The sequence below is a fragment of the Ambystoma mexicanum genome, chromosome 4q, assembly GCF_040938575.1.
Source record: "Ambystoma mexicanum isolate Mex_15411 chromosome 4q, UKY_AmexF1_1, whole genome shotgun sequence".
NCBI classification, from domain to species: domain Eukaryota; kingdom Metazoa; phylum Chordata; class Amphibia; order Caudata; family Ambystomatidae; genus Ambystoma; species Ambystoma mexicanum.
The window spans coordinates 1,128,153,910-1,128,169,603 of NC_090928.1; the positions used below are offsets into that span (position 1 = coordinate 1,128,153,910).

Consider the following 15,694-nt stretch of genomic DNA (forward strand, 5'->3'; position numbering starts at 1 on the left):
CGGCCAACACATTGCCCCAAAGAGAGCAGAGATAATACGCAACACACCCCAGCCCAAGACAGTGAGGGAAATGCAGCACTTCTTAGGGTTGTATAATTACTGAAGAGAATGGGTTTTTGACTACAGCACATATACAAGGCCACTATTGACTGCACTGAAAGAAGCCCAAAGGGGAACACAGACACTCATATGGACCACAGAGATGACTGACGCCTTCGAGGAACTGAAACAAGCAATATGCACAGCTCCCATGTTAGGGACCCCAGACTACAAAAGGGTGTTTTTCTGTTTTCCCACACTGACGGGGTATTGATGAAGGCGGTGCTAACTCAGAAGACAAGCATGAGCCACAAGCCAATAGCTTACTACAGTGGGCATTATCCGTGCGAAAAATCATTGGCTGCAGCAGCCTTCGCAGTGGAAAGGTCATCAGCACTGACAATGGGGTGCACCACCACTCTTTATGTGGAGCACACCCTTTTCGTGATCCTGCATAAGCCCAAAAGCACACTGACCACACAAAGAAGGTACAAGGTGATACGATCAACGGTACGACTGAAGATAGTAAGATGCAGGACAGTTAACCCTGCACTATTCTTGGAAGATGTCCACCAACCAGGAGACTATGTACATGACTGTACAAAGAAAATAGAGATGTTCAGTGAGACAATTAAGGTGGAGGAAGATGCACTTGAGGGGGGAGATGTACTGCACATAGACGGGTCATCGATGATTGACCAGACTGATGGGATCAGAAGGACTGGGACTGCAGTGAAAAGACTGAAGGAGGATGGGACAAGTAAGGTGGTTGTGAGTGCATGTCTACCATCCCATTATTCAGCACAAGCAGCAGAACTAGCGGCTCGTATATTAGCACTAGAACACAGCATAGGGAAGAACATGACAATATATTCTGACAGTGCTTATGTCATATCGACAGTGCATTCAGGACTGGCTTAGTGGCTCAAGAGAGGGTTCAGGAGGGCAGATGAGACCACAGTACAGCACGCACTATTGTTAAGCAAAATTATTGACGTCATTGCATATCCACAGGAAGTGGCACTAGTGAAGTGCCAGGCACACACAAGAGGGGATGACCCTATTTCAAGGGGGAACGAAGCAGCACACTATAAGGCAAAAAGCGCAGCATACTTTGGACAGTTATGGGAACAAGAGGAGAGGCCAGAAGCCCAAGGAGGGGTGAGGAACATAGTGATGAGGGAGGGGTACAATGCACTACCAGAGACACAGATTATGGAATTGCAGGGAGCTGCACCACAGGAGGAAAGGGAGTTATGGGTGAAGAGAGGATACTCAATGTCTCCAATAGATGCCTTATGGTGACAAAACAACACAGGGAAGGTGGTTATGCCACTAGCATTAATGAAAACAGCACTAGCGCAATTGCATTACCCATCACACACAGGAAAGGAGGTTATTGCTGCTCGCATTGGAGAAACGTGGTTTTGCCCGAAATGAATGAACATGCAGCTGATTTTATTAGTGGCTGCTTAACCTGCCAGCAGTTCACGGCAGGTCATACATTGAGAGTTGTGAGAGGAGCCATACCAAGACCTGTAGGCCCATTTCTACACCTCCATGTAGACAACGTGGATATGATCCAAGTCACTGCTACATGATAGTGGTGGTTTGTCCGTTTTCCAGGTGGATGGAAGCGGGACCATGTTCCCATGCCGATGCAAAATTTCTGGGACGAGAAGTTTTCCCAAGATGGGGCGTGTGTGAGGTCCTGCGGTCTGACAATGACCCTCACTTTGCCAATGAACTGTTCCAACACATCACAGCCTTGCTAGGCATCAAGCACAAATTCGCCTGTGCGTACCACCCCCCAAAAAACCGGGTGTGTGAATGCCTGAATGGACACCTGAAGGAGTGCATCGACAGAATTCAGCCGATCAACAAGATAAACTGGCATCACTGTTTGCCTCTGCCACTATTTGAGTTGCGAAACAAGCCATGGCCAGACCACTATTTAACGCCTCCCAAGGTGGTGACGGAACGGTGCATGCATCTTACCCTGGCTTCTCCCACAAGGGCATTAAAAGATTGTGAAAACAGTGCAGATGTGTTAGGTCAAGAGATGGATAGATATATTACATCCGTGGTTTCTAGCGCTTCCTTTATCTCTCGCCAGATACAGCGGACCCAGGACAGGCCTGAAGACAACAAAGATATTGACTCCAATGATACAGAACCAGGACAAAAACACTCAGTGAATGTGGGGGACACAGTGCCCCTATGCAATTTCCTAAGGTGTTGAAATGCGCCCCGATTTACAGGCCGACACATAGTTGAGGCCGGAGCAGACCTAGCAATGAGACTCGCCGGCATAACAGCTTAGGACCACATCCAAGACGTCCAGCCCTACAAAGCAGCAACCTCACCTGGCAACAAAAGTGCAGCGACCGACAGTGCCAACGTTCAAGAACTCGAACAACAAGTGCAACCAGATCTCACAGAGTTAGGGAGACCAGGTCACCCAATGGTTTGACGATCACAAGTAGCAGAAGTTGCAACTGACACACTTTTTCAGCTAGACGACTAAAACACTGCCTGTTTATTATTTTCCTTTTCGCACACACAGGTCTACCTGAATGTAGCAGACACTGTTTATTGTTTTCCTTTCTGCACAAGCAGGTGTACGTGAATGTACTGAGGGTTGTAAAGATTTTTCTCCTGATGTTACCTCCCATTGATCACCCTGAAGCATTCTCCAACCAGTTTGTGCACTACATAAGGAGACCGAGGAGATTCCGAACCCGATCTCCTACAGTGTATTTCCGTGTATTCATTGAATATTTGGCACAAGCATACCCACAACTTGAACACAGTGCATACCCGGTTCTGCCCACATGAAGACACCTCACAGTAAGACCGGTCTGGGAGGAGATCTTTGCTTTCGCGATCAGCGATTATGAAGTTTGCAGAGCTTGAGAATACGGACAACTACTAAAACACTAACACTTTTTCTTGTTAATTTCAGGCGGGGAACTTTATCATCTCATCAGCTGCAAGGACCTAGCAGCGTCAATGGGTATGGTGGACTAAAAGAACGTTATCATGGTGTGTTTATTGCTTCCCAGTGGCATAATGGGGATAATATTCTAGAAAATATACAGCGCTGTCAGTGTTATTGCTGTACCCTTTACTAACATTACCCTAACCCTAGCAGGGAGGACGACCATGTCAGGTGGACGAGAAGACACTGCTGATAAGGTAAGGAGCGGTAAGTGCAGTGTTGACACAGACATGAAGAGAGTTGACATGCAAGTCACTGACACAGCACGGGTTATAAACAACATGTGGTATAAACACATGTTCAAAGTGGGTAGGGAAAACACAGGGGAGAGCTGTTACGTCTGCTCTTTAATCCCCTATGCCATGAGTGCTTCTCGAACGTTCATTGCAACTGAAATACCCGCAGCCAGAGCACAATGCCTGATGTACCTCGCAATGGTGCAGACGCAAGGAAGATTTCAAGGGTAGACAGCAACATTGAGATGGAGGTCTAAAAAGACTTTCCCCTATGAAGATAACTACACAAAGACGCTAGACATGATGAATAAATATTGGCAGCTACATGAAGGATTGCAATATAAAACCGACAGACATGAGAAGGGAGAGACGAAGACTATCACACTAAAGGAGTTGCCATGTCCCTGGACAAGAGTAAAGGATATAGGAGGAGAGCCTGGATGCTGGCAAAGACCAGAGATATTGATCTAAGGACTAGTGTACAGTAAAGACGGATAGGAAGATGGAGTGGTAGGAAGCAAGGCACTGGCCCTCGCACAGTCGGCAGTGAACAAGGTGCAGGAAGAGAGCAATAAGTGCCTGAAGGGGTGGGATGCAAGCGCAAACTTGCTGACATGGGTGGAGAATGAAGCTGGACCAATGCCAATAATTCTCCTGAAGACGCCAACCTTGTGCTATCAGAACAATGGCCATGTAGAAGTTGGTGAAAACACTGGATGCAAAACAGTAGAACAACTCGATGAGAGCAGGAACAGCAGTGCTGATGGACAACTAATGGGCATGTGAGTCAAAAGCCTACGCAAGCTGTAAGCTGAGTGGAGAGGAGTATGTTCTTTGGTGTACATCAATATGCCATCGTTGGTGGTACCCAGAAAGGATGTGACGCTCAATGACTTCCCAAAAATGGACAACAACAGAAGGAGCAAGAGGTCGATCAAGATAGCACCAACAACACCGACAGAGAAGGCGGGGAAGCAAGATGGATTGAGAAGAATGAGAAGAGGGGGGAATTATTTCTCAGAAGCATCAGAAACAGTCTTAGACGAAATCCAAGAAGAACACAGACTATTCAGCAGAACACAAATTTTCTTTGCGCCAATAATACCCCGAGTGCAGTCCTTCACAAATGTTAATGTTAAAGGATATCTGTACCGCGCACTATCAAAATGCCAATGGGTGAATGGGTTCAACGCCAAAAAGGAGGAGCTCAGAGCAATAAGGTTGGTGGCACTCCAGAATAGATACGTTCTGGATCTCCTCACAGCTATGGAAGGAGGAGTTTGTACCAAGATTGGGAGTTTATGTTGCACATTTACACCAGCTAACAATGAAGATAACAGAACTCTTGCAGACGCAGTTGCCCAATTGGCACAAATGCATGCGAAGGTGGAAGATGAAGCACGAGGGACAGGAAAAGACAAATGCTGGATAACATACATATGGTCATGGATGCCATCATGGACTGAAGGTAAAAGCAGGTGCACTCATACTGGGTGTAGCATCAGTGTGTGGGGTGAAGATTTGCATAGCGAGGTGCAATAAGGCAGTGGTACAGGCCATTGGAATGCAGATCCTGATGGATGTGAACATAGGATATGTGTCCTTGCTCACACCAATACTGCAAGAATTTGTACGTTTAAACAAACTGGACTGTGGCAACGCTTTTAAAGTGTTGGACTGTCTGCAATGCTTCTACAGGGCAATCGTTGCAGGAATTCTTATCCCCAAATGTATCCCTGCATCTTATGTAGGGCTGATTGGTATTGATTTGGGAGGCAACAGTATTCACTTGCTGACAGCTGCAATTTCATTTGGGACACTGTTCAACATTGCACTTGCAAAAAGTTCCATTTCCAGGGAGCAGGAGCTGAGTCTGAAAGGAAGATTTTCTTTTTGAGGCTGCAAAACAAGCGCATCAAAGACTCCCCAAATATATTGCTATGTGGAAGTCTACGACAGCGTTCTCGCCCTATGGGCCCGAATGGGGATGGGGAGTCTCTTATTGCCGGCACCCGCGAATGGGCAATTAACGGGTCCACCAACCTCGGCATGACCTGGTAATTACCCATTCCTGGGTGCCGGTAAAATCACGGGTCCGGCGGCAGCCGTGCCTTTGTTACAGGCACGGCTACCGCCAAACCCGTAATTAGGCTGTATGTCTATGTTGCTTAAGAATGTTTATAATGTAGTGTGACGTTTCTGACTTTTGTGATCTATCTGCAGCATTTTAGGTGTGTGCTTGTTTTTTCAGATTATTTGCAGAGGAGTCAGCTTGTTTTGGGCTTGTTTTGAAGGGACGTTCAGCTTATTTTTCAGTTCCAACCTAGCAACACTGCTCCCTACGTCTATGGGAGATGGTGCCCCTGGGTGTAAGGGTATTCAGACAGGGCCAAGCCACACAAGCACCCTCCACAACGAGAGATGTGGCTGGACGCCTCACCTGTTGGGTGGTGAAAGTGTTGAGGACCCTAGTGTGCCGGTTCTCTGGCAGCGTTGTGGGGAGAGGACTGCATGGTGTCTTCGCTGTGTATACTGGAAGGGCCTGTGGCCGGATGGCGCCGCCTTCCAATTGACGGTGTATCGTAAGAGGCAGCCTCCTTCTACACCGGGTTTGGTGATGACGGCTAGCTTGAGTACCAGGCGGTGGTTGCCGGCTGTTGTCACCCATCCAGCTTCATTGCCAATTGTTGGAACGGACGCGCAGCTCGCACACAGTTAATGACAGGGCATAGGCAGCAATTACTGGCAGACGAACTGACGGTCCCATCCTCAGCTGTCTCCTTTATTATTTACGTCAAGCGGCAGGCACACACATTGGTGCCATGCTCACGTCACTATAGACATTCACTTGCTTTTGCAGATATCACAGAATCATTACCTCCCATTTAAAATATGCATGTCTTCCAATTGTAGATCGTCAGTTATTTCATCACATTGGATATATTATTTAAATCCATTGTAGTTAGTTATCAAACTCTAATCCCATATTGTGTTTTAGTTGAGTGAGTGGGGAATCAATTTGTAAGGAACACACTGATTGTCGAAGCACTGCAAGGTGACTATGTGAGTCCCCCACAATGAGTTTCAATTGGCATAGCACTCAATCAATGATTAGCTAACAGCAAGGCACATCTGGCAGCAAATGGTAATGAAAGTAAAGAAACATGTTGCATGAAACATGACATTAATGCAAACTCTGCCTCCATGCAGCCTGCGCTCTCCTGAGGTGTTTACTGCTGCTGGTAATGTCAAGCCTTCACACTTACCAGCATTTGGTTGTGAAACTGGATGACCTTTTCAATTTGATTCTCCCATGGCTGCAGGCATAGCTCTTGTGTAACGATAGATATTGCTTTCTGGAATGTACAAGAAGTGTATTATTAGAACGTTGAATGCATGAGTCGACCAATCAGAATTCTACATTAAAAGACTTGAAGGCCCATGGCACGCAATACATATGAACAGCAAAGGCAGCTGTTCTTTTTTTTCTGGCCAGGTTCAGAGGGATTACCCAAGAAAATTGCTCCGGACCTCACAGCCATCAAGAAGTCAATGGACCAGGAAGAAATCATTCCACTGGGTAGAGCGGGCCATGTTCTGCTCTCCACTCGCGTTCCTACCCCACAGAGAAAGCTCCTGGGCACTCAGTTTGTTGAGCTGTCTTTCTCTCCAGTGGCTCCCCCCAAACCGTGTGTAATGTCAGTGCCCCCTAAATAATTACCCACAATATGTGTTGCTTGAAACTCTACACGAATTACCCACAATATGTGTTGCTTGAAACTCTACACGTCCTGGCCAATGCCCCCCTCCCACACACCCCTTCCATCGCCAGCACTGTATGGCTTACGGCACCCACACAGCAAAGGGCCTCATTTTTACATGATTATGGCTCTATGGAAATTGGACTGAAAAGAGGGGGGTCGAGGGGCACAACCTTGTATAAAAGTTATTTGTGCAGTGTTACTGAAAAAGATTCACATTTAACATCACATGTAGTGCTTATACATTTCAGGTGCAACAGGACTAAAATAAGTCTCAAGACCACTAGAGACCTTTCGGAACTCCAAAAACAAACAAGATCTGTCATGTGCTGACAAAGAGTTCCAATTTGCACTCCTGTGGGACCTAAGCCCCATCCGTTAAAACAACTCTATGGGAATTGGGTCCACCCTGTTGGGGGGTGGTTAGCAGCGTTCCTTGCCAGAGGGAATTATGTACAGCGCACACAGTGGTTACCACTGTGGATACCTGCCAGATACATCTAATAAAGCAACCAAGGCAGCAGAGGCAGGTTTCTTTAGATATGGCTGTAGATACATGGACATAGAAACCAGCAGAGCCTCGCCATCAATAATCGAGTCCCGAGCACAGGTCTCTCTGGTTTTACACAATGGAAGCTATACAGGAATCAGCAAGATGCAATTAGTCAGTTCCTTTAAGAAAGAACTTCCCAACAGAGAATCCTTCGACCTTGGGGGGGCAAGGCTTTGCAGGACCTTGCTGGCCTGTACAATTCAGCTTTGCCCACTCCCATGACACAATCGCCACCTGTGGAGGATTGCACCATCATAAATAAGTCCCAGTCTGGTCACTAGCACCACGTGACCTATTACACCGAGTGTCAGGCGTGAGTGCCCTGCCCTCATATGGGAATCACTGGGCATGCCTGTGTCCCGGGCAGAGACTAACATCACAGTCCTAAAGACTTGTGGCATCTCAGTTTTCTTCCAGCCAATCATGCTCATTCACAGCTCAACTGTGTCATGCCTCTAACCATGGCTGCTCTGCCCATGACAGGTGCCCGACAAGGGCTATGAGAAATCATAGCATACAGTCAGTTTTGACACCAACCAAAACATAGTATGAGCCAAAGGACTGCATCCCGAATTTCTTAAGAGCAAAGTGAAACTTGCCATACCATGTCTGTTAGGTATATACTCTGGAGCGGATCCTTGCTAAAGAGAATCTTCATAACTCACACAATGAAGAGGCAGATTTACTACAGTGCACCTGGATATTGCTAGCTGAGCTTGCCTGCTGGGATGGGTTGATTAGTTACATGTACAAGTCAGTTAATGATGACATTATATTCATTATTTATTTAGTGGAATTGGGGGGGGGGGGGGGGGGGGGGTGATATGTCGGATGTGTCACAGCCCAAGACCAAGAAGACCATCATTTTCAGGTCAAAATTTTAGTTAGAGGATTACAAAAGGGGCCAATTTAAAATATAAACAGGATTTTCCCAGAACTCAAATGTCAAGATGGTTTACCTCTGAGCCTAACTGCACCTGTCTGCACCAGAAATGTTGTTTCCGGCGCCCAACATGTTACAGTTCAGAAAGGGGTTGTGTCAACCCTATCAGTTACGAGCTCCAGGATTTCCTGAACCCTTTCTTCAGATGATGGACTAGTTGCAGGCTTTCTTTGGTGCTGTACCCCAAGGCTAACTCTCACACATAGTCTAGTCAGCAGGGGCAGCCGTCAGGGAGTTAGAAAGGTTTTGTTTTAGGCCTGCCCTAATCAGTGGCCCTCATGTATCCTTCCCTCTTGCCTCTTTGATGTTATCATATCCTCCCTGGCCAACTCTTGTTTCTCCTCCCGCCTCCTTGTCCGACCGAATGCCGACCTGGCCTGTCGGAACCTTCCTGATCTTTCTTACTATGTGTGGTGTGTAAATTCAGCCCCAAAATGACATGTACTGAAAGGCCAAGCAAGGACTCCACTCTAAGCTAAAATATAACTGAGGCCTACTGAATGCAAAAAGTGGGCCTCACTGAACCTTGCCAAAATGGAAAGGCACTTAGGTGAAGGAAAGCATGCCTTAACACATTTATACAGCAGAGTGTGCCCAATGGATTCTAACAGCAGTACACATGGGAAAAGATACATTAAAATCCTATGTATCGGGGGAGGCGTGGCTTGGAGCTGCCGCGAGTGGCATGTCTCCCTAGAAGCTCCTGGCGTGCTCCATGTAACGAGAAGAACGACGCTGGCTCTTCAGGCCGTTGACTCCAAGAAAACGAACACATGGCATAAGTAAAGAAGGGGCAGGTGTTGCCTGCAAATTCCACTGGGGGGGGGGACGGTGTGATTATGGGGAAAACCGCAATTGGAATCCTCAATCCCGGCGGGGCAAACACAAAGAAAATGGCGGCCGCTACCCTCAGAAGTTCTCTGCTATCTTTATGGAGGAGGAGTCTCCACGAAAGAGAAACAACTGAAGACTAACGTAACAGCACTGGAGAATATCTACATATCCGACCCACTCTTTGGATCACATCCGAATGCACTGATACACCAGAGCTGTTTGGTGGTTCTCCCCGTCATCCCCGCCCTTGGCGCCGGCGTCGCCCATCTGGGTGGGGACCTACTTACAGCAACGACCCTCTGACTGTCAGCGCGGCCGTTTGATGCGGCCTGTGCCCGGAGGCGAGTCGTCCTCCGGCGGGCTATCCGCACATTGCTGTGGGTGTAGGGTCCCCGATGAGATCAGAACGCCAGCACACCCCACGGCGAACACAGGGCGAACGATGTGAAGCAACTACCGCAACTGCTGGGAGTTTCTGGGATGTTGGGAGATGCCTGAGATGCGGAGCTTCCAAAGAGCAACAGCAGTGCCTGCCTCACGTCCCGGTCAGAGAAGGTAAGCAGCGGGGACTACTAAGATAGGAGAAGGTGCTGGCACGATACTCTGGGCTTCCCCCCGTATTGCACCGCACTGCTGCTGCAGGAGTCAGCTGAGTGGGCTGGGAGTTGCAGAGGAAGCACCTACTCCAAAAACTCCCCCACAGACCTGGACTGAAGGAGGCCCCACATGGTAACTTAACACTGTGGGATCCTATGGAATCCTAGTGCCCAAACACCACCACACCATCCTGTTTCTCAGAGGAGCACCGGGTGCAACAGAACCCCCAGGCAGTAGTGCCTCAGCTGGAACCGTCGGAGGGGCTCGGCAGTAACCTTACATAGAAGCACCCACCCCCAAGCCCACAGAAGGTAACCCGACATAACAGTTTTCAGAAGAGGATCCTGGCACCAACGGTCCCGTGCAGCCAAGTAACCTCAGGGGGAGTGACTCATCGGTTCCCCTATCACAGTTGATTGCTAAGAGGGGGCAGGTGAAGCATTGGTGGATCGACTAAAAGGGGCAGCCCCCAATCCAATCACAGACCCAAATATCAGCTCATAATGGCAAAAAGTGTAAAAGCAAACCAAGCAGGCGGATATTGCAGTGCTCATGAGCGGCGCTGCCCCGGAAAAGACGAAGAAGGGGGACCCACAAGGTGAACCAATCCCGAGCTCCAGCCCTGGCCATGATACTCCAGATCCAGAGAAATCTGCCATGAAATCAGATTTAAAAGACCTGCTCACAGACCTAACGAAGGAGATCCAGAAGGGTACCGAAGAAGTCACGAAGATCAACTTCCTTGACAAAAGAGTGGCAGCTGTGGAGACCCGAACAGCTGAAATGGAGAACGAGTGGTGTGACCAAAAATTCCAATGGGAGAAAGGGCAGAGCAGGATCACAACCCTGGAGGCGAAGTGTGAACTGCTAGAAGCAAAACGGGAGGACACTGAAAATAGGTTGCGGCGTAATAACATCTGCCTCAGGGAAATACCAACATCTGTCCTGGACCCGGACCTGGAGAGATACGTATCGGACTTATTTAGATTCATAATAACACTCCCAGACGAAGCCCCGCTGGAGCTAGACCGTGTGCACAGAACAGTCCCGAGACAATCAGCCTCATCTCCACCAGACGTTCTCGCTAGAGTCCACTTTCACAGAGTAAAGGAAGAGATCATGAGAGAAGCCAAATCAATGCATCAAATCACCTTCAGAGACACAATGATCCTACTTTACCAAGATCTAACAAACTCCACCCTTTAAAAAAAAAAAAAGAAGACCCTCAAGGTGCTGACAGAATGGCTGCCGGAAAGAAAGATTCCATACCGCTGGGGCTGTCCAACATCTGTAAAATTCATCTGGGAAGGAGTCCAAAAGCAGATTCACTCCCTGAGAGAAGCTGAAATTTGTGGGCGTATGCAGGGAAGTGGGGAATCTGATACGGCGGGCGCCACCCAAGACCCCTCCAAGAAGCAGGAAGGGACGACATGGACAAGAGTTAGCAGAAGGAGTAGTATTCGTGGTCCTCCACACCCGGAAAATGCCCAAACCGGACTGATCTGCCCAGGTACCATCCGCACAGCCAAGGTCGGTGGCTCTTCCCCAGAAGCCCCTGGCATTACGTTTACGCATGCTGTTGGAAATACATGCCAGTCGAGGCAGAGGTGATGGGTGCCCAGGGTGGGGAGTGGGGTGGAGGGGGGAGGAGCCCGATTGGCAGTGGCGGATCCAATCAAGAAATAATCATGGTCGTTTTCTACTCTTTATGCTGAGTACGAGTTGTTATTAAATCTTGCGTTTTCACGTTGGGCCCAGTTGGCCACATTTTCTCGGTACTGGAGCACCACCAGTTACCCCGTTAGGTGGGATGGGTACTATCCTACTAGTTCAGGGGATTGGGGGGCTGTGGGGGAAGGGGTTGGGAGAGGGTAGTGAGTAGAACTGAGAGGGCTGGAATCGTACTTCCACTCTTCTCTCACATGGCCAAATGACGAAACACACTGACATCCACAGCCATCTTAGAAACACATTGCCAGGACAATTACTCTGTAGCAGTATATGCGGAGCACAGCAAGGCAGCACCTAAATCCAAACTCGCTATTGAACCTCATGGGGCTGGATGACAAGAGTGAAGTCAAACTCCTCACATGGAATGTCCAGGGTCTTAACTCGCTGGGGAAGCGTAGGTCTCTGGAGCACAAGCTCGGGCTGCTGGCGGGAGATGAGTTGTACTCCTCCAGGAGACTCGCTTGTTGCAAGCCGATGAAAAGCATATTAGATTTAAGAGATACAAAAAGGCATTTTTCGCTGCATCTGGAGAGAAAAAAAGGGGAGTAGCAATCCTACTGAGTGAGAAGGTCCCCCTAACAAGAATTACAGTCAGGAGAGACCCCCGGAGGTAGATATCTCTTAGTGAAGGGACTGTTCATTGAATGACCCATCACCATTGTTGCTGTGTATTGCCCCAACACTGTCCAGGACAAGTCTGTATCTGACCTAATCCCGGCTATCCTTGCTTTCGCAGAGGGTGTTCTCATTGTAGGTAGGGATTTCAACCTGGTCCCCGATCCCCTAGTAGACAAAACTCTCCCCCCAACCAGACCAGACTACATCCAAGCTTTATCTCTAGCTAGGTTCCTTCGGGAAACAGAGAGAGTAGATGCATGGAGATTGTCCAATGGACGTGCTAGGAACTACTATTCATATGCGCATAGGAGATTTTCACGAATAGACCTTTTACTAGTCACAAGTGCTATTTACCCGTGCCTGGACAAGGTAGAGATACACACTCAAATAATCTCGGATCATGCCCCAGTATCTGCAATTCTTAGCATAAGAGGCTTCATTCACCCCCCTCCCCAAAGATATTGGAAATTATACGATTCCATTTTACTGGATGAGAGCATCAAAAGAGAAACCGGTGAGACACTTGTTAACTACTTCACTGAAAACATAGCACCCGATACAGCCATAGACATTATCTAGGATGCCATGAAGGCGGTAGTTAGGGGTGCACTCATTAGCGCAGGAGCGGAACAGAGGCGGGTTTCGAAAAAATTGCAGTGGCAAAACTAGAGGAAAAGGTAATATCTTTGGAAAAAGAGTTGCAGTCCCATATGTCGAGGAAGACAGAGGGCTTTGAAAAAAGCCTGGCTCCCACTTGAGATGCACTGGGCTGAACACTCTGCCAAATCACTAGCCTATACAAAGCCATTTTAATATAGCAAAGGCAACAAAGTGAACCGGATACTCGCATATAAGCTAAAAAGGTACACAGCACGAATAACATCTCGCGACGCATAGGAGCTGACGGTAGAGCCCGATACACAGAGGCGGACAAAACGGAAGAGCTGGTGAATCACCATAAAGCAGTAATGTCCGGACCGCCCATATCAATCGAGAAACTACCCAGTTATTTACTCCCCAATGACTCTCACATTGAAACTCAACTGTCGGCCCTAGAAAACCCTATCACATTAGAAGAAATAGTTGAAGCCATTAAGTCTTTAAAAAGTACAGCACCGGGGCCTGAAGGGCTAACCGCAACATTTTATAAAACCTATTTGCATATTCTGGCCCCGGAACTATCAACCCTCTTTAATTATTTCCTGACGACAGGCTCAATCACCAAATCAATGGCGGAATAATTAAGAATCCTAGTCCACAAGTCAAGGAAAAACCCTGAACAGGCCTCCTCCTACAGACCAATAAGCCTTATGAACAATGACGGGAAAATATTTTCTTAAGTATTGGTGACTAGACTAAAAACGCATCTCCCGGATAGAATAGACCACGACCAGACATGATTTATCCCGGGGAGGGGAACACAAGATAACATTAGACGTACCATAGATCTTATAGAAAGTGCGCATAGGATGGGGGAGGGTATGGTTGTACTATCATTAGATGCACACAAAGCTTTTGATTTAGTGGACTGGGGGTATATCAGAAAGGTTCTAACACATTTTGGGTTCAGCCCAAACTTTACAAAGTGGATAAGGGCTAACTATCAGAATCCCACCATGCAGCTCTGAGTCAACGGCATCAGATCTGAAACGATAAGCATAACAAGGGGAAACAGACAGGGCTGCCCCCTATCACCGCTGGTTTTTGCCTCATCTATGGAGCCTTTTGCTAACAAGATCTGGTAAAACTACAAAAAATAAAAGGGCTCACGGTGGGGGAATATGAATACAATATCGCACTATATGCGGACGATGTGCTGGTGACCACGATTAAATTGGACACATCGATGGGGCCCCTCTGGGAGGAGATCGAAGAATTCGGGATGGTTTCCGGGTTCAAGGTGAACCTGGGTAAATCATCAGCACTGGCAATTAATCTTACCAAAAAACAAAAGACAGACCTTAGCCCCATGTTGCCAATCCCCTGGGCGGAGACCATGATCAAATACCTCGGGGTGCAGATCCCTAAAGACACATCCCGCTTGTATCTGTGCAACTTCCCACAGCTATTGGATGAGTTCCTGTGAGATCTAAAGCACTGGGAGAGCCAAGAAATCTTCTGGTTCGGGGGAATAGCTGCGGTAAAAATTAATCTAATCCCTGGATTACTCTACCAAAGCGCAGCACTCCCGTTAAGCATCTCAGAAAGTGACCTGCTCACCCTACAAAGATATATAAAAAAAATCGTTTGAGGGGCAGGAAACCCAGAATAGCAAAGAAGATTATGCTCCGTGGGAGGGTTCTGGGAGGTCTGGGGGTTCCCCACATGGCTAGATACGCGCTTGCAGGGCAACTATCTCATGCATATACATGAGCTCAATCAACGGACCAGCCATTATGGAAGCAACTAGAAGAAACCTGGTGTCTGGTTCCCCCGTCAGATCTCCCTCACTTACCATCCGTAAAAGCAACAAATACTACCACTCGCAGCTGGAAGACAGTAGCTCAGAAATGGGGTTGTAGGGGCTCCAGGGGTCTGCTCACAAAAGCAGCATTTTAATTTGAGCTCTGAATATTGTTTGCATTCCTTGAATCACTAGAAAAATGTGTTTTTCGCATCTATGTTGGTCTGCAGTGCTTCAAGGACTGTTTTGCCTATCGAGGCTTATAACAGGCGAACTTTCTGGAATAATACTATCCTGCATTTGTGGGAGGTTTAAATTGGAGAGCAGAAGAAGCTTCGGGGAAATGATAGACGTATCGGTTTCTACTGCCCGTTAAGCGCGTGCGCCCGTGTGTGCGTGTGTGTGTTTTTTTTTTTTTTTTTGGAGGGGGGGGTTTCGGGTAATAAATAATTGCCTTTCAAGTGTACAAGAGAAGTAATATATACATGTCCATGCACTTTTTGGAAAAGCAAAACACAAAGTGAGGTAGAGGTTCAATATTAGCAGAAGGGATTCATTTTTGCAAACTATCGGTAGATACTGTCACTTGGCACTTTCTATCACATACCTCAAGCCTTCTGGTGTTACTTTTCTGGATGGTGATGCCTGGAAAGAGGTCTGCCATTATGTGCTCAAAGAGTGGAACATCTTCGGCCAGAAACTTGGGTAGGTTTCCTTCACGCAAAGCACTGATTATGATCAAGGATTCTTCATGAGCAGTTATCCCAGACGTACTGTCCCTGGAAGAATACGTAGCAAAACATGAGGCTGTTGAATATTTTGTAATTTTGCTTGATATTAGGACAGCAAAGAGGGTTTCGACAAGTAGCTCTGTACGTAAGCAAGTTTGGTTGTCTGCGCAGTTCCGATTCAATAGGAGAAACAAACAACAAAGTTAGCATGAAGGCAGTGGGGGGCAGCACTGACAATTAATATTT

The 15,694-nt window shown here is 47.5% G+C and overlaps 1 protein-coding gene across 1 annotated transcript in view; it reads right to left on the reverse strand.

Annotated features, from left to right (window-relative positions):
• DNAH14 (dynein axonemal heavy chain 14) overlaps positions 1–15,694 on the reverse strand; it is a 2,000,441-nt gene that overhangs the window by 1,167,859 nt on the left and 816,888 nt on the right. Inside the window, exons 35-36 of the mRNA XM_069608705.1 lie at positions 15,325–15,496; positions 6,543–6,632 (exon numbers count right to left, since the gene is read on the reverse strand). Of these exons, the coding sequence (XP_069464806.1) occupies positions 6,543–6,632; positions 15,325–15,496 (262 nt within the window). The remainder of the gene's footprint in view (positions 1–6,542; positions 6,633–15,324; positions 15,497–15,694) is intronic.